Source organism: Phascolarctos cinereus, unplaced genomic scaffold (genome assembly GCF_003287225.1).
Source record: "Phascolarctos cinereus isolate Bilbo 61053 unplaced genomic scaffold, phaCin_HiC Scaffold_2;HRSCAF=192, whole genome shotgun sequence".
Taxonomy (NCBI): domain Eukaryota; kingdom Metazoa; phylum Chordata; class Mammalia; order Diprotodontia; family Phascolarctidae; genus Phascolarctos; species Phascolarctos cinereus.
This window is the reverse complement of record NW_027555625.1, coordinates 243,075,585-243,103,547: the sequence shown is the minus strand read 5'-3', so window position 1 is coordinate 243,103,547 and position 27,963 is coordinate 243,075,585. Positions and strand designations below refer to the sequence as shown.

At 42.1% G+C, this 27,963-nt stretch overlaps 1 protein-coding gene across 1 annotated transcript in view; it reads right to left on the bottom strand.

Moving 5' to 3' along the window:
* The window catches only part of ZNF831 (zinc finger protein 831), a 76,891-nt gene that overhangs the window by 34,492 nt on the left and 14,436 nt on the right, over window positions 1-27,963 (bottom strand). Inside the window, 4 exon segments of the mRNA XM_020981476.2 lie at window positions 1,063-1,214; window positions 9,021-9,169; window positions 11,649-11,733; window positions 11,735-15,832. Coding sequence (XP_020837135.1) covers window positions 1,063-1,214; window positions 9,021-9,169; window positions 11,649-11,733; window positions 11,735-15,832 — 4,484 coding nt within the window.

The following is a 27,963-nucleotide window of genomic DNA, read 5'->3' as shown; positions in this document are numbered from 1 at the left end:
TCAGAGGGGTCCAGAAGTGGAGGTCCTAAATTCTGTATCATTTTGATGAGATGTTGGAGGACCATTTCTTGGGGATGTTGAAGAGGGAATTCCTGCTCATGTATGGACTGTTTACACTAAGATGTTTGAGGTCCTTTCAACTCTAAAATTCAGTTGTTCAAAGAAGAAAGAGATAACTATGTTTACCAATGAAAGATATAGTCAGACATGCAGAGGCATATGACCAATATGCATATGACCAGTGGGGTGGGATGTCAGTAGTCATAAGAAGACACACACACACACACACACACACACACACACACACACACACACACACACGCCCCTCTCTGCTGGCTGATGTGTGAAAATCCTCTCACAGGGACAGTCTTTCATTCCACATTACAGATGAGGTTTTCCATGTGAATTCTCCTGGGACTGCCATTTACATTAAGATGTGACTAATATGTTAGATATCAGAGCCTTCCCTAAGAGCAAGTATTGTTAGTGGGAGATAAGCAGAGAGTACAGAAGTTACTAAGTACCCAGAAGGGGTGGACAGGGAGAAAAGGTGAAAGAAAGGACCTGTTTATTCACAGAAAGAAAGGAACTGAGGACCTGTTTATTCACAAAATAATAGCAAGAATGAACAGAGTTTCTACATCTCTCAAATGTAATTCAATCCAGTTCAATTCAGAAAAAAAAAATCTATCAAGTGGCTATTGTGTTCGAAACACATATTATCATCACTGGGATTTCTTTGGTCCTTGACTTACAAAATGTTTTAGCATCTGCTAACAAATCAATTCAATTCAATAAATATTTATTTAGCAGATACCATATGGAAGGCCCTATGCTAGTGCTTGGACTACCAAGATGAATTAAGATACACTATTTGATTTCAGCTTCCCAAAAGCCATGTAAAGCACTATTATTCTGATTCTACATACTGGGGACCTTAGGGCCATAGAGCTTAATCCACATGCCTACTGCCACTGGTGGATCTAGGACAAGGCTCAGGTCTCTTGACTCCCATTCAAATACTCTTGCTACTGAACTGTATTTCTCCAAGAAGCCCATTACCTGTTTGGTCTGGTGAAGGAGACTGACAAGTCTTGCATTTTTCAAGGCCATCCTGTGTAGGAGGAAAGTGCTGCTTTCTCAGTTTCCAACGTTGCTTCCAAAATCGGCTCGCTTTTAGATGAACACATCCTTGTAGATGACCTCGTTTATACCTGTAGGAAAAAGAAAGCATTCTCATTTAGAATCCATGTAATTTACCAGCTTTGGGAATGGATATCCATGTCCTGCTTTAATCAAATAAAATTCACAAATATGAGATTACAAAACTCAAAAAACTAGGTGGTGAGGATTACATTAATATTACTATAGGGTCCTTTTAAAGAGCAAATCATGGGGCAGCTAGGTGGCACAGTGGATAAAGCACTGGCCCTGGAGTCAGGAAGGCCTGAGTTCAAATCCTGCCTTAGCCACTTGATGCTTACTAGCTGTGTGACCCTGAGCAAGTCACTTAACCCCATTGCCTAGCAAAAAAAAACAAAAAATAAAGAACAAGTCTCTGGTACATTTAATTGTTTAGTTTGTTTACTTAGATATAACGTAAGCAATGTTCACTTAGAGAAATTAGAATAATAGAAAGTCAGAGATTGAGGGAACCCTCAGAATCCATTCCTATTTTGCAAATAAGGAAACCAAGGTCCAGAGAGAAATGATTTGCCCAAGATCACACATCAAGTTAGAGGTAAATCCTGGACTAGAGGTAAATCCAGGTCTCTTGTTCTCCAGGTCAAGGATTTTTTGTACTTTGCCAGACTGTATTAGGGATACTACCACAGGAAGATCACACCAATAAAATGGTTTTATATCTGAAATTATAATACAAGTCAAAGGGAAAAGAGAATTTAGTTTATTTTTTAAAAATCCTTTACTTGCAACCTTTCAGGAACATAGCAGCAATCTAGTAAAGTTAGGTCCTCCTGTTGGCAAGTTGGGCTATTAAGTTAAAATCAAGTCATGTACCTTTAATCATTACTCAGTGTGTTTGTAGTACTTTTGCTCATAGTTTTCTCCAGTTCAAATTTTACAAGCCTGAAAATAGAGGAAGTGAAGGATGCCAAGTGGACTCAGTAATCTCTAAGTCCTTTCCAGATCTAAGCTCTATAACTTATGGTTCCTCTTTGCAGTATGGAGGTTTGCCAGTGGCTCTCATTACGCTTCAGTCATTGATGCAATTAAGCTGCTTGAGAACTGTGATTCCCTGTGGTAGGGCCTGCGCAGCCCTTTGAAGTAATGGCCCCTGCTCCCTAAGCTCACAGGTTTCTCAGAGAGCCTACTAAGATCTGGCTGTGGAGAAGCAAGGCCACTTCATGTGTGCCTGCTGGCTCACTAATCATAAACCACTGAGGAAGTCCAGGTTCCTGCTGGGACCCAGACAGCAAAAAGATTTCAAAGTACAGAGAGTGGCCTAATCAGGAAGGTGTGTCTACAAGGAAAGAATTCTCTTTATGTGTGCTTTGGGTCACCTTTGCTCTCATTCCAAGAAGAAGGTACAAGGACCTTGCAGGGGCTAAGACCCACACAGCTGGAAGCTGTGGTATTGTTTTACTTGATTAAAAAAAAAGTCTCCTTTAACAGCTATCCCTCATGTAATAAAGATAAATGACCAAACAAACAAACAAAAAAGCAACCTGCTATGATTAAATCTATATTGATTCTAACCCCAATGATTTAGAATCTGTGATCGTTCATCCTAGAGCTAGGTTAGTTTGCTTTCAATTTATCTACAAAGGAAAGGTTTAGCCGTTAACAGTAACAATGTAAATAAGATGACAAGGAAAATATGTACATTGGTTAAGAAATGAGTTGTTTTTAAGCACTGAGGACACAAATAATGAATGTGTTAATTACAAATAACTATTATTTGTTCATTAAAGTAGATCCCCAAAGGACCTCTACTAGGCAACTTGATTCCAAACTCCTCAATAAAAATTCACACTTTTATAGCACTTTACATCAATTCTAAGACAAAGATCATTATCTCTGTATTGCAGATGAGGAAAATGAGGCTCAAAGAAGTTAAGAGATTTGCCCAAGGTCACATAGCTATTAAGTGTGAGAGCCTGTATTCAAACCATGTCTTCCTGATTCCAAATCCAGCACTCTTCCACCATACCACACTATCTATTCCCCACCATAGCACCTAGCACTACCATATAATGTGTTTAATAGATATTTACTGATTAAGAGATTGTGTGAAATTAAGATGGGAATAGATCCTCTGTTTAAATTTGGGGCCTGCAAAAGAAAAAAAAAGTTCTAAAATGCTTCCCTTTGCCTTTGTTACTAATAAAATAGCCAGTCTAGTAGAAAGGGATCACCTTATTAAATCTTTCTCCACTATAATGCAAGAGGTATTTGGTAAGCACTCATATCTATGAACAAGACTATAAAATTTGATCATTATGTATTATTAACTTCAGAGAACAGGGTAAAATTCTGAGTCATATTTAAATGGACTCCCTTAAGTGGTCCTTCCTACCCTTCTTTCTTCCCATTGTGAACCATAAAAGGAGAAGAAAAAGGATAGAGAGTAGAGACCCCCAGAACTTTAAGTGTCTAAAATCCTGGTGTCTTTTGGCTGGCCAGGGATCACAGAGGGCATCCAGCCCAACCCCCTCATCTTTTTTTTTTCAATTTTTAGGAAGTGGGGTTAAGTGATTTGCCCAGGGTCACTTAATCCCCTCATCTTAAAGAAGAGGAGACTAAGGCACAGTGATGTGGCATGACTATGCTTAGGATTTCCTTTAGTGGTATTGTCTACTACAACACAGGGCTGTAGAATCATCAAAAGGGTCCCACCCAAGCATCGTGGTATGATGGTGATGTCTATTAGAACAATATTTACTGTGCCCCTTTTGTGGGTTTGTACCTGAATGCTGGTACTCATCCCCAAGGTTGTGCTGTTATCCCTGAAGGCATTTCCACTGCAGGAATAAAGGACATGAACAATTGGAATGAACAGTCACATACTTCCAACACATAACTGAGTTTTAAACAAATCCCACTGTCTATTAATAGAATCACATCTATTTTGCACAGGACCATGAAGAGCTAATATTTACATGGCACTTAAAATTTGCAAATTATTTTAAATATGTCATTTTACTTGACTCTCAAAACAGTCCTGTGAGGTAGGTGTCATTATTATCCCCATTTCACAGGTAAGGAAATTGTGGCTGGGAGGTTTAGTGACTTAAATAGGGTCATATGGCTAGTGTCTAAAGCAGGATTTGAACTCAAGTCTTTCTGACTCCAAGTCAAGCACTTTATGCACCATATCACCTAGCTGCCAAAAGTTTCTTCTTTCATCTTCTCCCTCAATGAATAATGAAGGTTTTATTTATTTACAAAATGCATTTCTAATTTCAATTGAACTTTGCATTTCCAATGTCATTATTCTATTTGTCAAAAGAACCTCAGAACAAGTCTTGTGCTCCTTTCTTTAAGGATATGCACACTTAAAAATTTATCATTTACATGGTTCAGTATTTCTTTTGAGATGAACAACTTGTTTGATAACCATTCAAAATAGGTGTGCTTTAATAATAAATCACATTTCTACAGCACTTTAAGGTTTACAAAGTACTTTCCTCACAACAATCCTGTGATGTAGGTAGTGCAAGAATTACTATTTCCATTTTTCAGTTGAAGAAAATACCTTAGAAAAATAAAATCAATTTGCCAATCACACTAGTGCTAGTCAGTATTAGAGTAGGATTTGAACCCAGGTCTCCTGAATTGGTCTACTGTTCTTTCCACTCCACTATGCTGCTAGGAAGAGACATATGCATTACCGTATTTACTGGCTTTGATGCTTTAAAAGATTCTGTTCAAGTAAATACATATATTAGAGGAAGGACACCATGGCCATCTTCATGACAACAGGAAACTAATCAGCCAGTGACCAAACTTCTGAAGATGAGCCTTGCCAAATTTAGCCACAGACATATGGCTCATCCCTGGGATCCTACTTAAAAGCTTTCCCAGCTTCGTACAACATTGCAAAGCTCTGCTGGCATAGCCTTCAAGAGCCCAGTAGCAGCTCTATACCAAGATGGCACACTGGAGGAGAACTTTAGTTAAGGTTTGTGTTTTTATTTTCTTTACTATGTCTTTCCCTACAAAGAGTTCTAAGAAATGAGCCCTAAAATCTTAATTTCACTCCTATATGAGTTTACCAGACTATGTGGGCTTGAGCCAGTGCAAGGAGATCCTGAATTGAAATGACACTTCCTGTAAAATACTAAAGTACCTGATAAACCAGAATTTTAAAAAAAGGTCACATGAGTCAGAAAATATGCTAACAAAACTGTTTCAATATCCCTTGCCTTAATATACATGTATATATGAGTATATACATATATATGTAGCTATATCCAATACAGCTTTCAAAATAAATTTCTGTAAAATATATTTGATTTTCTTATTGGCTAACTGATGAAAACGGATTTATATTCTAGACTTTAATAACTGTCACTGAAAACTTTTGGAAAGAAAGGGATTAAAATAGGGCCAGGGCATATTGGGTACTGTGAAGTTCTTTATAGCTAACTTTAGGACTCACAGTTCCATTTTCTATTTTTTTATATTTCTTACAATGGCTTAAAGAACTAGGGTTTAAAATCAAACTTCTTTAAGTAGTCCTACCACTTAAGAAATTATAAATCCACTTTATTGCCTCAATACTCATGGTCTTGCAAAGAGTACCTAAAATTAATAAGAACAGCCTAGACTTCTCACTTTCCATAGACCCTACCTTGACTTGTGCCTTAAATGTTCTGGTTCACATTTCCCAATAGACAAATGGTAAAAGAATAAGAACAATTTTTTTAAGAACAATTTTCAAATGAAGAAATACAAACTACCAACAGCATCAGAAAATCAGTCAAAATTGTTAATAGTAAGTAATTTTTAAATTAAGGCAACTCTAAGGCATTACCACACACCCATCAAATTGGCAGTGCTGGTGAGGCTGTGCAAAGACAGGCACTGCAACTCAATCAGCATTTGTTAAGCACCTGCTACTAGCCAAATATAGGGCTAAAGGCTGGGGGACATAAGAGAAGAACAAAATAGTTCTTGCACTCAAGAAATTTATATTCTACTGGAGAAAAATATGATGTACCCAGCTAAGAAAATAAAAGATAATATATAAACTAATTTCAGAGGGGAGTGAACTAGCAATTAGGGAATCAAGAAAGACTTCCTTTAGGAGATGTCACTTCAGCTGAGTCTTAAAGGGACCTAAGGTTTCCAACAGGCAGAGGTGAAAAGGGAGAACATGTCAGACATGTTCACTGATGGAAGTTCTGTGATTGAACCCCATCACTCTGGAAACCAATTTGCAATTATGCAAGAAATATTATTACCCTTTATCTAGGAATCCTAAAGCTGGGTCTACCCCCCAAGGAAATCAATGACAGATAAGAAAGGAACTATATGTACTAAAATATTCATAGCAACATTATTTTGAACAGAAAAAAAGGCAGAAGCAAACTATATGTCCACCAATTAGAGAATGGCTGAACAAATTATATTTATGAATGCAATAGAACTGATGTGCCATAAGAAAATATGAATTCTTCAGAGAAATATGAGAAGACCTACATGAACAGAATGAAGAAGGCAGAACCCAGAGTACAATATACACAATACAACAATGTAAATGAAGAAAACCCTAAAAAGCGATAGAACTCAAGTCAAATAAAATAGGCAATGTTTGGTTCAATTTGTTAAAATCAAGGTACACATCCATTGTATAAATAAACATAGCATACTGTAAAAATGAAAGCAACTTGTACTATCATTTTCTATCATTCAAACGGTAGTTTGCTTACCTGTTTTGTTTTTTAATGGAAAATTATGGGGGGGGAGTGTTTGTTAGGAAATGACTGGTGGGGAAAAATAAAATATATCAAAAGCGAATAAAATACTGTGAAGCAGAATTTATAGGCAGCATGGCATGATAGCTAGACAGCTGGCTTCAAATCCAAGAAGACCATCATTCAAATCCCACCACTGTCATATAATGGCTTCATGACACAAGTTGTTTAGCTAACCCTTCACTATACCAGGAAACTGTCTAAGTCTTTAAGTTGCAGAGTGGATGAAAATTTCATTAGCAGAGAAAATTTCTTTATCAGGAAGCCTATACTATTGAAATCCCAGGTCCAATCCCTTATCCTTATCCCTATAAAGTATATAATTTAATAGAAGTTGAAACTCAGACTCAAGACCCCTCTAAGGTTTCCTTTCATCTACTCCGTATAAATCTGTATAAATAGGTATCTATTTATCTATATGCTATCTCACCCCATTACAATGTAAGCTCCTATTACATTCTGAACTGTTTTTGCTTCTCTTTATATCTCTACCATTTAGTACAGTGCCTGGCACATGATAAGCGCTTAAGCTGTTGATTGATTGAAAAAAAAAGTTCTAGCTCTTAATTTCCCTTGGATAACCATTCATTCAATATATATGAGCATCTACTTACTGTATATAAAACCAGGGATGTGCTGGAGCCGGCTCTTACTGGCTCAGGAGAGCCTACTGTTAAAATTTTGGTGTGAGCATTTACATGTCAGATACGATAAGCTACAAACCAGGGCTTGATTTACTGTTTTATTGATTGCCTAGACTTATGAAAGTGATGTTCATAATGCAGATCAAACTTAAAAGTATTTCCTGAATTTTCAGAAAGCTGATTGTTAAACATTTGCCAGCACACCATTGTACTAAGCACTGTGGGGCATTCAAAGAGATGTATGACCATGGTCCTTTATTTACTCCTACTTTTTTCTGTACCTGGAATGCTTAGTTCTGACGCTCTGTTGAATTTTTACCCAGCCTTTAAAGTCCAATTCTAGCACTACCTCCTCCAGAAAGCCTACCCTGACTGCATCCCCCTTTTCCAGTAATGATCTTTTTCACCTCTGACTTCATTTTGAATTTTGCTTGCACCAATCTAACAAACTTAGCCTGTATTATTTTGACAGTGGCTCTTTGTGTATGCTTCATATCCACTATTTAAACTCTGTTCTGAGTAGGGATCGTATCTTCTCTAAATCTCAAATCTAACCCTAGTTCATTGTTCTCCATACTGTAGGCGATTAATATATATATTTGTTGAATTAAATAAAGCAAGGTCTCTGATTTCCAGAAATCTAAAATTATTTAGGGGAAAAAATGTGAGACCCAAAACAGTCATATAACCAAAATGTAGCAAATACAATAGAGAAGGCTGGACTGACTAGAGAACATTTCATGGAAAAGATGGGATTTGAACTAGGCTTTGAAAAATAGGTAGGAACTTTAAAGAGGAGAAAGAGGAAAGGAAGAACATTCAAATTCAAAAGGACAGCATGAGTAAAAGTAGCCAAAAGTTCTTCTGACAAGGAAGGCAAGCAGGTAATTTTGACCAGAGCAGAGGATTCATGTAGGGAAACAGTGGAAGACAGCACCCAAAAGCCATGTTGGAGTCAGACTATGAAAGGCTTTGAATGCTAGGTTAAGGTGTCTGGACTTTACCCTATAAGCAATCGAGAGCTACGAATGACTTTTCAGCAGGAGTGTGACATGAGCAGCACTAAACCGAGAATGGTCTCTTCTAAACTTAAATGGAATGGCACACACTCTCAATTCAATTACTATCTACTGACTATTAGCTGAGTTGGGGGTCTTCATATCATACAATGTGGAAAAAAAATCTAGGCCGAGGGTCCTACTAGGAAGGAAAAAGAAGCCAGCTTCAGAGGCAGATGTGGAGTCTTTATTCAGCATGAAAACATGAGGCTTTCTTGAGGAATAACTTCTTTCTTTGCAGTGTAAATAACTTTTTTTTTTAATTGCAGCTGCTGCTAGTTGTGGTTGTCTTAAGAGCTCTAGAGCTCATCAAAGCTGCATTTGTTTCCTGGAAATGTGACGCAGGAAGTGATTAGGAAGGAGTGTTTTTTCCTTACCTTTTGGGGTTGATCTTTCTCTTCTGTTTGTTGCTCACACCAGGAGGATTTGTAGGTGCCTTCCCCTTCCTACAGGGCACTCTTCTCTTCTTCTCTGGCTCTGAAACCTTTTCACCAGACACTCTCCCTGCACCTATTGCCCGGGACAGCTGAAAATACCAGTTGTATGGTCATCACAGGGCTCAAAGCCTTGGAGAACTCCTGAGCCAAGTGATAAAAGCTTAATCAGAAGCTTAAGTCAACATGCTCTCCACAGCCCGATCCCATTTCTTTTCCCTTCAGTGATAAATGGGCTCAAACTCATTTTACAATTAGACAAATTAAGGTACACCCACACACAAAAAGTAGCCTGAATTCCATGGGCAACTATGACTCTAGTTGGTATAGAATTCCTGTGGACCAGAAGGGTCCAACTCTCAGCCCGTAAAATTCTGAGAAAGGCCTGGACCAGATTAAAATGTAATTGGGAAATGTTTAACTAAAAAATAAAATATAATACAATCTAAATGATATTACCTTGTGGTTTTCTAAGGCAATATGCAGACATCAGGATCTGTTTCTATTTGAGTTTGATATCACTGGCCTAGACCACTATTGTAAACCGGGTTCTTTAGAGTGGAAATTTAACCTCTGATAATGAACCAGAGACATAATGAAACTAGGCCAGGCCTTTCCTCAAACTTTTGGCAACCTATTCCTCTCTCTCACCAACCCATCACTGACTACCTAGTCAAAATAAAAAAGAGTAAAGGAAAAGTTATATGTGTGTAGTAGTGGGGGGGAGGAGAGGATAGAGAAATTCTGGACTCTTGTATTTTTTTTCAAGGCAATTAGGGTTAAGTGACTTGCCCAGAGTCACACAGCTAGTAAGTGTCAAGTGTTTGGTCTGAGGTCAGATTTGAACTTGGGCCCTCCTGACTTCAGGGCCAGTGCTCTATCCACTGAGCCACCTAGCTGCCCCTGGACTTCTGTATCTTAGACGAGGGGCAGGGAACCTGCGGCCTCAACGCCACATGTGAACCTCTATGTCCTCAAGTGAAGCCCTTTGACCAAATCCAAACTTCACAGAACGAATTCCCTTAATTAAAGGATTTGTTCTATAAAACTTGGACTCAGTCAAAAGGCCGCACCCAAAAACTTAGAAGGCCACATGTAGACTCAAGGCCCCAGTTCCCACCCCTGTACTAGACCTAATTTCATCTTTCCTAAACCACATGATAGCAGTTATAAGAAACTGTGCTAAACCTGGAGACTGAGACCTGGGTAAAAAAAAGGTTGGCTTGTAGAGATTCTCTATATGAGGTCTAGCACCCATGTGAAAAAGCCCTTCTATGACGTTAACTTAGAACCCAAACTGGCCTGGCACACCAAAAAAGAACATGAGCATTCTGTGTCTCCTCTCCCTATTCTGCTGCACCCTCCCAACATGGAAACGTTACTCTCATGGATACAGCCTTTGAGCTAGAAAGGACCTCTTCACTATTCCTGTCTCTAATTTATAAATATAAAAAATCGTGCCTAAACATGCCCTTGGCCTGAGAGGTGATGTGATTGTAAGGACAGCATGTTAAACAGCATGGTTTAGTGAAAAGGGGCATTGAATTTGGAGTCCAGGGAGCTGGGTTTGAATCTTAGCTCTGCTAGTTCTGTGTGACCCTGGGAAGTTATTTGACTGCTCTGTGCCTCAGTTTTCTCATCTGTAAAATGAGCGGTTTAGATGGCTTAGAAGGTCCTTTTCAGATTGAAATCTAAAATCCTATAAATCTCTCCTAAGCACTCACCACATTATAATTTATATTATGGTTATCTGTGTACTTATCCCTCCACTTTCTAAACTATGAACTCTTTAAGGGCAAGGAATGGGTGTAGGGAGAAAGGGTCATCATCTTTTTCTACCCAGCAACCAGCAAAGAACACCACACACAAGTCAGTTCTTCAGTAGACCCAGCATTTCACTGATGAGGGTGCTCTCCATACTAGGTGATGGGGTGTGCAGTGGATAAAGTGCAGGGCCTGGTATGATGAAGGGCACCTCCCTGGTATGGTTTTTGTGAAAATCCAGTGACTTACTTTGAAAGTGCACAGTTGTTGGCATCTGTTATATGCTTAATAAATGCTTGTTCCCTCCCTTCCTTTTTCTCTCCTTTATGCAGATTGCAACTTCTCCACAACTTACTAAGAATTGCTTTGTGACCAAATTCTTCTGGTGAAGAATTACTGTGACCAAAAAAGTTCATACCTTGTCACCAGCTAGGCCTGACTTTAGAAGACAGACTCACAGACAGCTAACAAGTATGTTAGCTTGGCAGGGCCTTCCAGAACTTCCACTCAGCTGGCATGGCCTTCAAGAACCCAAGGTCGCCTCCAGGCCATGATGAGGCACTGGAGAACACAATGTGGGCCCTTCATAAATGTTTCCTGAATTTAACTAAACAACTAGGTGTCTGGAGACCTGGATTTCTCATCTCTGCTCCAACAACAACAACACCATTTTTGAATCTGAACAAGTCACTTCCCCAATTTCAGTCCTAATTTTCCTATTTATAAAATGAGAGGGTTGGACCAGATGCCCTTAAGGTCCCTTCAGGCTCTGATATTCTATGACTGGGGCGATGGCCAGATAGTTACCTTTGGTTTCTGCTGCCCCCATGACAGTGAAGATACCAGTGTTTTCAGGTTTCCACTTGTCAATCCATACGTGACTGCCTGGGTCGTTTTTCACATTGAGAAAGGAAAAGTCCCTCCTGGAACTTGTGCCCTCTTCCCCAGAGTTATTGTCACAGATGTGCAAGGAAGAATACACTGAGTGAGCCTTCTCCTTCTGTTCTGCTGGCAGAGGGAGGCTCCTGCTGAGGCAACACCACGTAAGACGAGGCTCGGCACTTAGGGAGGGGAAGGAGCCCCTGGCCCCCGAGCTCCGAGAGTACCCTGAGTGTGAAGTCAGGCTGATTTGGGGCCAGGCAGGGGAGTCTTGGTGCTGAGCAGTAAGAGCATGGCAGTAAAAGCTTTCAAATGAGTGGCAGATGCTGGCATTCTCCAGTGACCTGGGAGAGCCCTCCAAACCTTCCAGAGGATGCTCCTGGCCACTGGAGGAAGCCTCACACAACTCCCAGCCCTGAAGCAGCTGTTTAGAAGTACCCCAAGAAGACATTCTGCTTCCAGATGTGGACGTCACCAATAAAGTGGTACTCCCTGAATGCAGGTGGCGGAAGAGCTGACCCTCACTTTTAATGTCAGTTGCTATGAGAAAGCTACTTGTGTACACAGAGCCAAAAGAAACAGGGACCTGTTTGGAGCAGCATGGGGCTCTGTCTGTTGTCTCCTCAGCTGCTTGTGCCTTACCAACTGCTGTGTCTCCAGTCTCTGCCCCCACATCTTTTGGCTGTGTGTGTTTGGGACTCTCATTGCCGCTGGCTGGCTCAGCAAGGATGTCGGTGGAGCAGACCGGTCTGGGAGACAAACAAGATGCCAACGCCATAGCGGACGTCATTCTATTAAGCTGCAACCCCAACCCACCTGCTGAACATTCTGCCTGGAGGAGAGAGAAAGGCTCAGCCACAGATTCAACCTCATTTGCCTTTTTGCCACCTCTGAGGGACATATTTTCCTGCTCCTTGCTCGTGGTAACTGATAATTCTGTTCGAGTCTCTTCTTGAGGTAACTGGAGGATATACTTCGGAGAAAATGCATTTTCTTTCTGAGGAATGGTCAGCCCAGAAGTTGCATTTACAGCTGTAATTAAAGAAGGAAAATGATTTCCTTCTGGGGGCTCAGGACTCTTCCTGGTTCCTACAGCTGCAGAGTCGCAAAAAGAAGAATGTTTGGAGTATTTTCTGTTTGTCAATCCAAGCCCCAGAATAGCAGAAAATGATGCCAACGACACCTTCTCTGCATCTGAGACAGATGGCATGGCCTCTCCTGTACCACCATAGTCACTGCTGTTCTCTCTCTCTGAGATTCCTTCAGTATTCCAGCTGCATTCACTTGGTCTGGTGTCTAAGCCACTCTCTCCCTCCTGGGCTTTATCTGTCCTAGATTCTGAGGAGTTAGCAGGGGAGGAGCAATCTAGCACTTTACTCCCCTCCCCTCCCAATTCCAAGACCCGATTCTTTTTACTACTCAGTTCCTCCACCTTCAGTTTTTTTCTTTCAGATGGGAGCTTATCTGACTCTGGCAAGGTTTTGCCAGGGCTACAGCTGCACAGCCTCAGAACCATCTGGGCCCACTGATGCCTCTCCTTGTCTTCCCCATCACTGGGAAGAATGGCTTCCTGATCTAGGATAAAGGTGGAAGAATCCTGTGAAATGGGAGTGAAAGCTGTCCTATTCTCAACATTGAGGGCATGGGGGGATGGTGCAGGGGCTTCCCTTAGCAGTGCCCCGCTGCCATTTGGAGTTGGCAAATGGTTCTGGTTACCTATGTGATGAACCACATTGGAGGGGATGCTACAGCTAAGGGTGGGAGATGACCCAGCTCTGTTCACTCTAGGATGGGCACTGCTTCTTATCGGCTGAGATGTTTCCTTGAGTTCTGCAAAACTACTCGGATTCTCAGACGATGAAACTGCCTGGGCTTGCTGAGGTCCCATAGGGTCAGGCTCTGTCACTTTTGCCCCTAATGGAGACACGACCTGGGGGCTCAAAATAACACCCCCACATGTAGCAGCCCTGGTGTTGCCGGGCCCTGCTACACCCTCTCCACCCTCAGCCTCCTTTGTGTCATAGCCCAAGTTTCTCATGTCACACAGCCTTGTTTCCCTTGGCTTCTTGATACTTTGACTGGTTTTCATTTTCTGGTATATTTTCTTAAATGTTTCATCCCCATACATTTGCCACTTCTCCTGGGAGAACATCTTCAGTTTTTTTTTATTGAATTTCTTTCCTGCCACCTTGCATCTCACAGAGGTCTCCTCCCCACTTGGTTTTTTCCCACCATTGTGATCTTCTGTTGGTGTCTGGTTATCAGTGGGATGACCCAGAGGCAGATCCTCCACAGCAACTTGTCTGACCAGGGCCCGAGGGTGACTGCTGGGACAATCCACAGACCTAGGTACAGCACCAGAACTGTTGTCATGCACACGACACGAGGAACCAGGACTTAGGGGCTGCTTTGAGAGGCAAGATGTCCAAGGGTTCTCCGACCTCTCCTGGAAGGTTCTGGTGCCTTCAACAAATGGCAAGGAATTGCTCCTTGTGACAGGCACACAATCCACGGTGGTGGAAAATTGAGTAGGGACTGAGTGGAAGAAGAGAGGCTTGGATTTTTCAAGGGGAGTGTAGGTGGATTTGACAGAGCATAATGTAATATTCTTCTTCCCGGTGGTTTTGAGGGATCTGATGTCAAAATGGAAGGAGTCCTTGTAAGTATAAGGCATAGGGAGATCGATGCTTCCCTGCTTTGAGAGGATGGTCTTCCTGGGCCTGACGTTGTCCAGGTGGGTGTCGTCCACCACAGCCTTATTGTGGGAGATGAGTTTGGAAATGTGTTCCTCTAGCTTCTTTTTCTCCAGCATCAGGGTGCTTGCTCTTTCCCCAAGATGGACTTTGGCACCAGCTGATGCCACTCCTTTTGGGAGCCCAGGAGGAGTGTCATTCTCTGACTCCACACTGTGTTCAGACAGGCTGTGCAGGGGACTAGCGGACAGCACCTGCTGCTCCACACTGTCAGACCGTGAGAGGTAGCCTGAGTCAGTGCTCTCACATTTCTTCAGCTTGCTTTCAGACACCTTCAAGTCCCAATGCTTCTCAGAGTAGGTTGCTTGCTGTCTTTGCAGCTGGCTGTGCTTACTGGCTGTTGGAGATCGCTGTTCCTGCATCTTCCATCTCTGAGGCACGCCTGCTGGCAAAAGCCCTGGGGAAGCCCTGTGTGGAGGTTCCAGTGGGGCCTCCTTGTCTGAGGCTACAAGAGTGGACCCATGACCTAGAGGAATCTCAGGTTTCATCTCCAGGCTCTTGAACGGAAAAGACTTCAAAGCCAAGGGCCCCATTGGCACAGTTCCCTGGGTATGGGGAGAGGCAGTGATTTCCAAAGTCCCATCTTCCTCTCCCACATCTTCTTTTTCCTCACCACTCTGCTCTGTTCTGGAGGGCTGTGGGAGGGTTTCTCCCAGCCTGTCACCATCTTCCAGGAGGCTGCTGCTGTCAGACTCTGATGACAGTCGACTATTGTTAATGTGCGTCTGAGTCCTTCTATGCTTGTACAGATTGCTCTGGGTCTTAAAGGCGATGCCACAAGTGGTACAAGGGAAAGGCCTCTCTCCGGTGTGGGAACGGATGTGCTTCTCGAGGACACTGGGCTTCAGGCAGTCCCGCCCACAGTGCCGGCACAGATACTTTCCTGCATTTCGGTTCTTCCCTGGGCTTCCCAAGGTTGTGCCTGAGCAGGTGGCAGCAGAGGGCAGGACAGGTAGAGCACCCACGATGTTCACAGTCAATGTTTGGCTCTGGGGCTTCCATGGCTGAGACGCTTCTGTCCTCTCTGAGTGCAGCAACGGGCTCAAAATTAAGGGCAGGCTGCTGCTCTCCAGGCTGAAGCTGCCACCACTGGCTACCAGTGAATGACTTGGCTGGAAGCATCCAGACTGGACTGGGTGATACAGTGGGATGGTAAGGGCCTTCAGATACACTGTCGGAGGCAGACTTTGTTCGGGTTGCAAGATGACAGGGCCAGTGAGATGTGGTGATGTCTGCTTGCTATGGGAAGCCTGGAGGCACAGGGTCTGTACTGGCTGACTGGTGGCTGGTGTAGTGGAACAGCTGGCTGGGGGCACCTCCATCTCACATCCTCTGGCACATCCCAGGAATTGGAGTGATCTGCGGGCAACAATTACAGACACCTGAGTTTACAGTGAAATATAAAATCATTGAATTTCAGTGCTGAAATGTACCTTAGAGATGAACCAATTCACAGGATCCACTGCATGTTAGAGGGGAAAAGGACCTTAGAAAGCAGCTAATCCAACCCCCTCATTTTATAACTTAGGAAACTAAAGTCCATACAGAGGAAGTTACTTACCCCAAGGATAAAAGACAAATCTGTAACTTGCATCCAAATTTCCAGACTCCTGACCTAGTGCTTTTTCTACTCCACTATTCTTTATCTTTACAACTCATCTATAGCACAGCTAGGACAAGAACCCTGGGATCTAAACTCCTCATTCAGGGCTCTTTCCATCAATGCCTCCTGTCCCAACAAACTAAGCCCATTCCCATCTCTGCACTTTTACTTGTGCTGCTCTCTTTGTGTGGCAGGCCTTTCTCCCCTCTGTATTTCTCCAAATCCTACTCATCCTTCAAGGTCCAGCTCAAGTCCAACCTCCTCCAAAAAAGCCTCAGCCCATTGGTGAAAACTCTTTCCAATGAACTCCAAAACCACTCACTGTCTTTCCATCCACTTAGAATTTGACTATCCTTCATTCCACATCATTCAATAAGTATCTGTAGAGCACTGACTGTGTGCCCAGTACTGTGCTATGTGCTTTAGGTGCACAAAAATGAGCCAGATAGTGGTACTCCTTCTCTCAAGGAACACAGTTTATATGGGGGAAAAGACACACACACATATACCCCTTAAGATTAATGTACAGTTTTTACACTGTCCACCTGTGCAACCTTGTTCTAATAATCTATACTCTAATTTCTAAGATTCTTTACAGTCCTAACACTCTATGTTCCAATCTTCCTAGCTGTTAACATTTTAAGTTCAAAGGGTCCCTTCCAGCACTGACATGCCATCTTAAGGTCCCTCTCAGTTATGACAGACTCACATACTCTCTTCATAAAGTCTACAATAAGAGCTGCTTGATAAATGTTTAAACTGAAAGAAAGGATGCTTGATAAATGTTTGTTGAATGAATGGATAAACTTGGCTGTTCTTCCAACAAATGGGAGTGTGAAACACTAAAACTCAGATCACCATTGCACCCTCAGAATTTCCCTTCCTTGAAAAATGAGTTTGGGTGAGTTGTTTTATTTTAAAAGGAGGGGGGAATGAATTTAGAGATAAATAGGAGCAGTTCCAGAACTGATATGAATTGATATGAAAGAAGGATTAAGATTTTTCTAAAAACATTGTCAGTGAAAACCTCAAGAATCAGCTAGTCTACCCTGCTCCACCTACCCCACCCCCATTTTAGGAAACTGACATCCTGAGAAGCTAAGTGACTTGCCCAAACTCATACAAATCCTAATTGCCAGAGGTGGGTCTACAGGCACATGCTCTTCTTCCAAGGCCAATATTCTCTCTACTGTACCATGCTGCCTCTTGTGTTTTAAAGGGAAGTAGGGTTTGGGGGCTTATGAACCCCCATGGGATCCATGGACAGATTTTAAAGGGTCTATACACTTGGACTGGGAAACTTTTTTTTCTTTATTTTCACTAACTTCTAATTAAAACTTAGCGTTTCCTTCAATTGTGAATTTTTTAATATACGTGTGTATATATATATATATGTGTGTGTGTATATATATGTATATATATATAATATATATGTATATATGTATATATACATATATATGTATATATACATATATATGTATATATATGTATATATACATACACATACATATACATACACACATCTATCTATCTATTTATATCCTAAGATGGATCCATGATACACACAAAAAGGTTAAGAACTCCTGGCCCGCAGAATTCTTCTGAAGAGCACAAAATATTTTTAATCCAGTAGCCTATGACTGCGAACCAGGCTTAATCTTTACATTTTTCAGGCCGTCTGGGGAATTACAGAATGAAGTGGCAGGTTCTAGGCTATAGGAATACCAAGACAATATAAAACAAAGAGCCCTTATCCTAAGGACATTACTTTCTTTTAGGGGTAATGTGGGAGGACAGGAAGGGAGAGGAAAAAATGTGCATAGAGCAATAAATTGAAAAGAAATACAAAATAATTTCCAAAGAGGGAAGGCACTAGTGACTGGAGCAAGGGTGAGGAACCTCTGGCCTCGAGGCCACACATGGCCCTCTAGGTCCTCAAGTTTGGCCCTTTGAATCCAAACTTCACAGAACAATTTCCCTGGACTGGAGGATTCAAGATAGGTTTCCTGTGGGAGAGAGATGGTGGTGGAGGAGGTAGGCAATGTTATAAGACATCATGAAGATGAACAAATAAAGATGACAGGGCACTGAGGAGAATTAGCGTTACCAAGTCTCGAGATAGCATAAAATTCAGAGATTATTTAGTGCAACTCATACCTGAGAAGGAACCAGTCTACTACATCCCTGATAAGGATCAACTGATCCCAGCTGATGACCTCAAGTGATGGGAACACACCACCTCCTGAGACAACTCATTCTGAGTAAGAGACAGCTCTAATTCTTAGGTAGTTTTTCCTTGCATTCAATAGGAATCTGTCTCTCTGCACTTCCATCGACTACTCCTAGTTCAGCCTTGAAGGCAGGTAGGTGGTGCAAAAGATAGGATGCTAGGCCTGGAATCAGAAAGACCCGAATTCAAACCCAGCCTAAGACACCATGTGACCCTGGGCAAGTCATTTAACTTGTTTGCCCCAATTTCCTCATCTGTAAAATGGGGATAATAATAGCACCAACCTCCCAGGGTTGCTGTAAGGACTAAATGAGATAATAAATGTAAAGTGCTAAGCACAGTGCCTGGCACATAAGTACTATATGATTGTTAGCTATCATCATCATCATCATCATCATCATCATTACATTACTCCTAGTTCTGCCTAGAAGGCAGCTAGATGGTGCAGAAGATCGAATGCTTAAGACCCGAGTTCAAATCTGGCCTGACACTTGCCAGCTGTGTGACCCTAGGCAAGTCACTCAACTTCTTTTAACTCAGTTTCCTCAACTTTAAAATGGGATTAATAATAGCTCCCACTTCACAGGGTTATTGTAAAGATCAAATGAGATAATAATTGTAAAGTAGGCACATAGTAGGCATTCAATAAATGCCTGTTTCCTTTCTTCCTTTGGAAGCCAGAAAGAACAAGTCTAATCTCTAAATCCCATGACAAATGGCCAGATACTTGAATTCTGCAGTCATGTCCCTTCCCCAAGCCAAAACCAAAACTGCTTTTCCAAGCCCACATTCACACGAAAACAGTAAAATTAGACATATGTTTAGGTGGCCATTGGTCGTATGGCACACAGCTGGTAAGTATCTGAGTCTGGATTTGAAATCAGGTCTTCCTGACTCCAGGCCCAGCCTCTATCCACTGCACCACTGAGCTGCTGTCTAGGCAGAACTAGCAGTAATTGATGGAAGGTACAGAGAGAAAAGCACTAGACTTGAGACTCAGGGAATCCTGAATTCAAATCCCACCTGAGACTATGAACCCTGTGACCAAGGGCAGTCACTAAATCTGAGTCTCAGTTTGCTAATTTGTAAAGTGGGGATCATAATTGTTGTACCTACCTCACAAGGCTGTAGTGTGGCCCAAATGAAAAGCATACTGAAAACTCTAAAGTACTGTATTATATATGCCAATTATTATTAATTAGCCTCTCTGGGCCTGTTTCCTCTTCTGTAAAGTGAAGGATTTGGACTAGACCATTTCTAAAGCCTTTCCTGCCTCTAAATTCTATAATCCATTACATAAGTCCTCTGTTAAAAAAGTTATTATACACCAGAGAAGAATTATAAACAAAAACTCTAAGTATCACACAGAACAGGCAACCGCACAGTGTCCTAATTTTCATACCTAAATCACCTGGTTTCCCTTGGGATATAAACTGCCTCCCTTCACCTGACACAGTCACTGAGGTCACCAGGGCCTTCCCCATCCTCTGACTAGCGATGTGAGGAACCTACCCAGGCCTGTACGACACAACCAGCAGGGCTGGATGCAAGACTTCCTCCGAGTACAGAAGGCACAAACAGAAGATGTCTCCTGGAGCATTTGTTCAACTACCCCATAAGGCCAGAGCACAGAATGGTAAAAAACAACAACAACAATAATAATTAACATTTATAGAATGATTACTCTGCGCCCTGTGTAAGTGCTTTACAATTATTGTCTCATTCGATCCTCACAACAACCCTGGGAGGTAGGTGTTATTATCCCCATTTTACAGATGAGGAAACAGACAGAGGTTAAGTGACTTGCCCAGTGTCAAAGAGCTAGGTAATGTCTGGGGCTGGATTTGAACTCTGGTTTTCCTCCCTCCAGACCCAGTGCTCTATCCATTACTTCTTTGCATTCCAGAGATCTGAAGCCTTATTATTTTCATTCAACTTGTGATTTCGGCCCTGTGAGGTACTCTCAATGTGGAAATTTTCTCCACTAATGCAGATCAGTAATTCATCTGTAATTTGATAGACTTACAAAGGAGCCTGGGGCACTGAGAAGCAATGGGAACACAGTCAATCAAGCAAACAAGCATTTATTAAATGCCTACAGTGCACTCAGCACTGTGCTGGGTGCTGAGGATACAAAGGCAAAAATAAAAAAACTATGCTCTCAAAGAGCTTCTGTTCTCTCAGCCTTGAACCCAGGACTTCCTGACTCCAAAGCCAGCTTTCTATCAATGAAGTCATGATGCACAGAGTGGGACACAATGGAACCTGAAAGCCAGACTTGGATCAAGAGCTCTGCCATTTACTAACTCTGTCACCTTGGTCAAGTCACTTAAACTTCTCTATGCAACCGTTTCCTCTTTTGTAAAATGGAGATAACAGTACCTGTACCAATTGCCTCCCAACATTATGGGGGGCGGGGGGCTCAGATTCTTAAAATCTAGCCACTGCTCAGATTAGCCAATAGCTCACGGATGCTCAGATTCCTTAAAAGTCTGGCTAATATGGCAGATCTTTAATAAACCTTTGGCTGAAAGAAGGCTTGGGTCGAATTCTTTCAGACAGGACCCATGTGTTCTGATTTTTGGAGTTCTAGCACCCCTAAACTCCTAGACCTTAACATTTTGGTGGCCCTTACAGGGAAGCTGCCTAACACCAAATTCTAATCCAGCCAAGACTGCAAGGTATGTAAGCATCCCCCTGTCCCCCAACTTCTTTCTTGCTCTGCAGTTGGGGTTGTCCTCCAAGCACCTAGGAAGGCTTGGAGGTGCTTTTTGGGCAGATATTTATGAAGCTATCTCGCACTAGGCCTGACACTCTCAGGCTCTCAGTCCACTAGTTCAGTTTGAGGCAATGGACCTGGGTACTCCTTCAGCAGCATAAAGGACAAGGACAGACACCCTATCCAGAAGCATATGCCCAATTCTGTCAATTCTCTTGGTGCCAGTGAGAAACTGCAGGTGCTTTTTGGTACCCTGAGGCTTACATACTCCCTTCCCTCTAAACCCCTGGATTCTCCTTCATGGAGGTTACAGGGAAAAGTTAGAACAGCTAAAAACATCTTAGCAAGATTCTGGAAGTGTTGTAATCAATAATTAAGGAGTTTTGAGACACCTCCTTACAAGCTTGGTCACTCCCTTCTCTCACTCCATTCCCCTGAGTCAAGAGAGTATCTGTTAATCCCTCCCATAGGAGTAAAGAGTTTCACCCTCCTCCCTCCCCCCACCTCTGAATTCACCTTCTACAGCACGGGCCCCCCTGGCAATGGCCTTGGGCCCTGGGGCAACTTTTGCCTGGAAGCATCACCCAGGTTCAGCACATCCTGCTCAAGGTAAAGAAGCTAGCCTCCGAAGTTGGGTAAGTTGTAGTTTTAACTGTTAATGAGGTGTTGATTCTCTCTGTAATTTGGAAATGCATTTGACAAAACTGAATGGGTTTGTTTCAAGTTTCAAATTGGCGAACTTTTTATGTCAGTTATGTCAAGCAACTTTCATAATTTGGTTGCCGCTAAAATAATTTGGCTGTTGTTAGTCATGGTTTTAGTGTGTAAACTTGCCAAAAAGCTTGTTTGGGTTTTGTCTTGCTGAGAATTTGCAAATATATAGAAATAATCTCTAACGATTGGCTTTTTACACCAGCACAAATTTAAATTTGAGATGTAAATCTTGGGAAAGCTTTATCAGTGAAACTTGCTGTTTGAGGTAAAAGCTCATAGGAATTTATTTTGAATTGTCTGATGGATCATAATAATCCATCGATAATCAATAATCCACCATCTGAGAGAAATGCTATAAGCTACTCAGAGAGAATGTGATACTGGTGGGAAGCCTGCATCAGGAAAAGCTGAGAGGACAATTTTAGCCTCAGTTTAAGATGGGATCCTCCTGGCTCAGTTATGTTCCTTTGAAAAGGAATGTTACTCATATGGATATTCCTGAGTCTGGTTATGAGGTGGATTTGATACTGCATGGTTGGAAAACTGAATTATCTGAATCCCAACAGAGCTAAGGATGTTTTATCCTGTCATATCTGGGCAGTCTTTTCTGTCATATTTGTGTCTTCCAGACTACAGGCCATTCACCATTGGTAGCAAATAGTGGGTACCAGCCAATGTCCTCCCATCATTCCCTGGATGAAGCCTGTGCTCAGTTCCAGTCAATTTCCTCTTGAGGCAGGGATAGGTCTATGCCCCTTGCCAGCAGGAAACAGTTTCAGAAGCCAAGACCCTTACCCTTTACCCCAAAAGGATTTGGGTCCCATTTGTTTGAGGGGGGAATGATGAGGTTGGGATCTGGACCCCAGAAAGGGAAATCCCTGGACTTTCCCATATGGCCAGATCTCTGCTGTTTGCCTGAGGCTATAATCCCATCAACTGGCCTTTCCATGCAGCTATGCCCAATCTCCCAATTCTCTGTCACCCTTAACCTAGCCTAGCTCTCCATTGTCTTACCTCCCTATGGTCCCTGGCCACTTCCCACCCTTACTCCTAGCTAGGTTCCATTCTCCCTTGGCCATGTGGTCTGGATCCCTGGCATTCTATTACCTCACAGTCCCCACAGACTACTTGGCCACTTCTAGATCTCTCCCACAGTCTTTCTGTATATAAGGTCCATCTTGTCTCCATTAAAATGCTCAGATTCTTAAAACCTAGCCACTGCTCAGATTCTTATAATCTAGCTAATATCGCACTAATATTCAGACTCCTTAAGAGTCTGCCCAATATGACGGATGTTCTAATAAACCTTGTCTTTGGCTAAAAAAAGAAAAAATATTATTGTGGGGGTCAAATGAAAAAAATCTATGTTAAAGTGCTTCATGAAGCACAAAAGCACCATGTGAATATTTGTATATTTTATGGACTGGAGTTCTTTAAGAGCTAAGTCTGAAAAATTCACCTGGTAGCCAAGCTCCTTTCCAGGAACCTTTCCACCCTTGGTTAACCTGGTTTTTTGGTGAGACGCAAATGCTCCATCTCTAAGACCAAACTTAAAGCATTGCCAGTTTTGCAGGACCACCAGAACTCATGCTGTCCTGGAACTAGCAAAGGCAACCAGGATTGTGCACCAGGTGCTTACATACCTAGGGGCATGCTTCTAGCACCCAAACCCCTTCCCAGTATCTGCTGTCAGACCAGCTACTCTTTCACCTGGTCCCCTGCTATCAAGCTCCAATAGATGCCACTCCCTTTTCCTAGGGCAATGTGAACTATGCTCCACATCCTCAGTGAGCCACCAGGTCTGGGGACCACAGGCCAGGGAGCTGTACGGCTGTGGGAACTGGAAGAAATCATCAGGAAAGGGAGCTACATTTGGAATCCCTTTGGGGGAAAAAACCCTGGAAAGGATATGGATTGAATTGAACAAACATTTATGAAATGCTTAGGCCTAGGGCTCCAAAGACAAAAACAAGAGTCTCTGTCCTCAAGGACCTTATATTGAGGTGGGAGAGTGTAAATGGTGGGGTGGAGAGAGGGGGAAAGAACATGTACACAGACCAGTAAATACAAGGTAGATGCAAAGTAATTTCCAAGATTGAGTGTGGAATCAGCTGGGGAGGGAGGAAAGGAAGAGAAGAAGGGAAGAAGAGAGGAAAAGAGGGAGGCACAAGGGAAGAAAGGGAAGACAGAAGGAGGAAAAGAGGGAAAGAGAAGAAAGGAAACACTCATTAAGCACTTTGTGCAAGGCATAGTGCTAAGTGCTGGGAATAGAAATACAAACAAAAAGAAAAGCCATCCCTATCCTCAAGAAGCTAATGGGGGGAAGACAACCCACAAAAGGGAGCTAAAAAGGAGAAGGCAAGGAAGGCAGCCAGAGCTAGGGCATGGTTCTGAAATGGGCAAAGTGAGGCTCAGAGCAGGGAGGGTCACAAAGGCTGGCCCCAAGAGGTTCTCACCAATGGGAGAAGAGCGCCAGCCAGGTGGGGGGAGGAGGCCAGAAAGATAGCTGAATGTTTGAGGGCAAAGAGGCCCTCCGCAGGTACTGAGGGAAGTTCAAGGATGAGACACAGCTGCACAGACAGGAGCAGAGCCAGGAAAGGCATAATGGGGAGAATATGCAGTGAAGGATGCTCTCCACTAACTACACCTACCATGCTTGCTACACATACCCCCCCAAAGTAACCTCAGTGCTAGCCCTCCCCCCAGTCATACTGTCTTCTCTTCTCCCTTTCTATTCCCCCTCTGACCCATCCTCTGTGGTGTTGAGGAAAGGTCCCTGAGGTCCTGAGTTCAAATCTTGGTTCTGCCACTTACTGTCTAACTTTGTATAAGTTACTTCACACTTTCCAGGCCTCAATTTTCTCATCTGTAAAATGAAAACTTTGGACAAGGTTATCTCCAAGGTCCCTCCTAGGTCTATACCTATGATCTAGATTCCTTTTTTCTCATATCCCATCCATTTCTTAGGACTCACTGAAACTTAGCTTTCTCTTGATGACACCATGCATGTACCCTGTGCAAGACTGGCTGTTCCTTTTCTCACCCTCTTGTTAGAAGAGGAACTGGCATTTTCCCTGCTCCCATTACCACTTTCAGACTCTCCTTCTGCCACCATCCCTCTTGCCCTTCTGAGTTCACTCCATCCTATACAGATCATTGCTGCCATCTCCTTGGTATCTCCAAGTCTTCCACTCTCCTTCCCAATGAGTTTGGTGTAATGTCAGTTCTGCAGCCATGACCACAATTGGACCCTACCATTCAGAGAGGTGTGCTCAGTGGCAGCTGTCTACCACTCTGAAAATTACAGGGTTAACACAGAAAGGCTGAGTTTTTATAACAGCACTCAGGAGCCTCCACCCCGCCTTCCCTTCCCCTCACAATGTGCTTCCTACTCACTATCAGTCACATTTGATGAGCTTTTTAGGAGAGATATTTTACTAAGCTAGAATAGCAATATCAGCAGTTACAAAAGAACTCCTCTCTGCAGCTTCCACCATTTACTCCTGGTTCTGCTTTTTGGGGTCAAGCAGAGCAAGTCTAATCTCTAAATCTCATGACAAGCCTGTAGCAGTCAAGTCCCTTTCCCACGAATAAAACAAATCTTTTCTCTGAGATGAACATCTCTGCACTTAAATATAAAAATGAAAATACGGGAATGTTTAGGTGGCCATTAACCCTGTCTGTCCCTTTTCTGGAATCCTCCATATCTGGTATCTTCCATGCCCCAAAAGTCTAGAACACATTATCCTGTTGAGGTTTAGGGGCCTACGGGTGCTGGAACCCTAAAACAGCAACAGGAGGGTCTTGCCCGAATGAATTCGACCCAAGCCTTCTTTCAGCCAAAGACAAGGTTTATTAAAGATCCTCCATATTGGCCAGAAAGACTGAGGGAGGGATCTAGGAGTGGCCAAATAGGCTGGGGGGACTGGAGGAAGGGGTCTAGGGAGGATCTTGATGGGAGTGCCTAGGAGGAGGTAGCCCAAATAGGATGGGGGGTGGGGTGAGACATTCTGAGGTAACAGACAATGGAGGGCTGGGCTAGGTTAAGGGCAACAGAGAATTCAGAGATTGGGCATAGGATAATGAAAGGCCAGTTGACAGGATTATAACCTCACACTAGAGATTTACTTGATCAAACAGGGAAATTCAAAGAGAGTTCAAAGTGGCTTTTCCAGAGTCTGTACCCCGTCATTGCCCCCTCAAACACACGGGACCCAAATTCTTTTGGGGTAAGGGGGAAAGGTCTCAGCTTGGGCCCACCCCATCAATCCTACCACTACACACATGGGACCTATGCAAAGAGTGGGCACAAACTCAAAGTACAAAGTTAGGGAGGCAAAGGGGTAGAAAACCCATCAAAACTCTTGATTACTGGAAGCCTTTTTTTTTTTTTTGAGGAATCTTCATGGAGTTCCCTTCAGGAGCAGCTTTCTGCTGGGCTCAGAGGGTCCCAGACTCTTATCCACTGCTCTTATCCATAAGAAGTCACGCTCCCTGATTCCTCTGTTGACTATTGATCCCACCTGGATTTTTTGTTCCTAACTGATCCAGACTCTCTGATCCCACCTGGATTCACTGTGTGTTATACTGATCCAGTCTCTCCTCTGACATGGTCAATGGCGAGAGGGGGAGAGGGAGAGAGAAAAACTCTCCCGCTCCCCCTTCCCCAAGAGTGATTCCCTATCAAGGGCTTGACTACAATTCTGGAACAGGAATCATCTGAATTGGAATTCTTCTAATACTAAATTGGTTCAGAGCCTCACTTAATTCACCACTGGACTGATACTTTTTAAAAATTAATTTTTCTTTATTTTTTAAAATATTAATTTATTTATATTTGATGCATTTCAAGTGCTAAGTTGTCTGCCTCCCTCCCTCCCAGACCTACATCAGAGAATGCCAACATTTGATATAAATACATATGTGGAACCATAGAATACATATTTCCATATGTATTTCTCTGAAGGTGGATAGCATTTTCCTTCATAAGTCCTTTGTAGTTGATTGGAATATTCATATTACTCAGAATAGCTTAGTCATTCAGAGTTATTCTTCAAATAATATTGCTGTTACTGTATACAACATTCTCTTCATTTCATTCATTTCACTCTGCACTATTTCATGCAAGTCTTTCTATGTTTTTATTTCTGAAATCAACCTGCTCATCATTTCTTACAGTATAGAAGTATTCCATCACAATCCCATACAAGTTATTCGGTCATTCCCCAATTGATGAGCATCCCCTCAGTTTTTAGTTTCTTGCCACCACAAGAGCTGCTATAAATATTTTAGAACACATATAGTTTTTTTTTCCTTTTTCCCTGATCACCTTGGGAAACATATCTAATAGTGAGTGGTATTGCTAGGTCATAAGGTATATACAGTTTTATAACTCTTCGGGAATAACTCCAGATTGCTCTCCAAAATGGCTGGATCAATTCACAGTTCCATCAGCAATACATTAGTGTCCCAATTTTTCCACATTGCCCCAAACATTTTTCATTTTCCCCTTCTATCATTTTAGCCAATCTGATAGGTATAAGATGGTACCTCAAAGTTTTTTAAATTTACATTTCTCTAATCAACAATGACTTAAAGCATTTTTCAAGGACTACATATAGCACTGATTTCTTCTAAAAACTGCCTGTTCATATTCTTTAACCATTTATTTATCAATTGGGGAATGACTCATATTTCTTATGAATTTGATTCAGTTCTCCATATATTTGTGGTATGAAGCTTTTATCTGAGAAACTATCTATAAAATTTCCCCACATACACCCCCAATTTTCTGCTTTCCTTCTAATCTTGGCTACTTTGGCTTTATTTGTTCAAAATCTTTTTAATTTAATGTAATCAAAATTATCTGTTTTATATCCCACAATGTACTATCTCTAGTTTATTCATAAATTCTTCTCCAGTATATAAATCTGATAGGTAATATGTTCCATGCACTTCTAGTTTGCTTATAATATCTTCCTTTATGTCTAGGTTATTTATCTACTTTGACCTTATCTTGGTAAATTATATAAAATATTAATCTATACCTAGTTTCTGCCAGGCTACTTTCTAGTTTTACCAGCAATTTCTTTTTAAACAAATAGTGAGTTCTTATCCCAAAAGCTTAGATCTTTACATGTACCAACACAAGGTTACTATAATCATATAATGCTATGTATTATATACGGACTCTATTCTACTGATTCACCATTCTATTTCTTAGC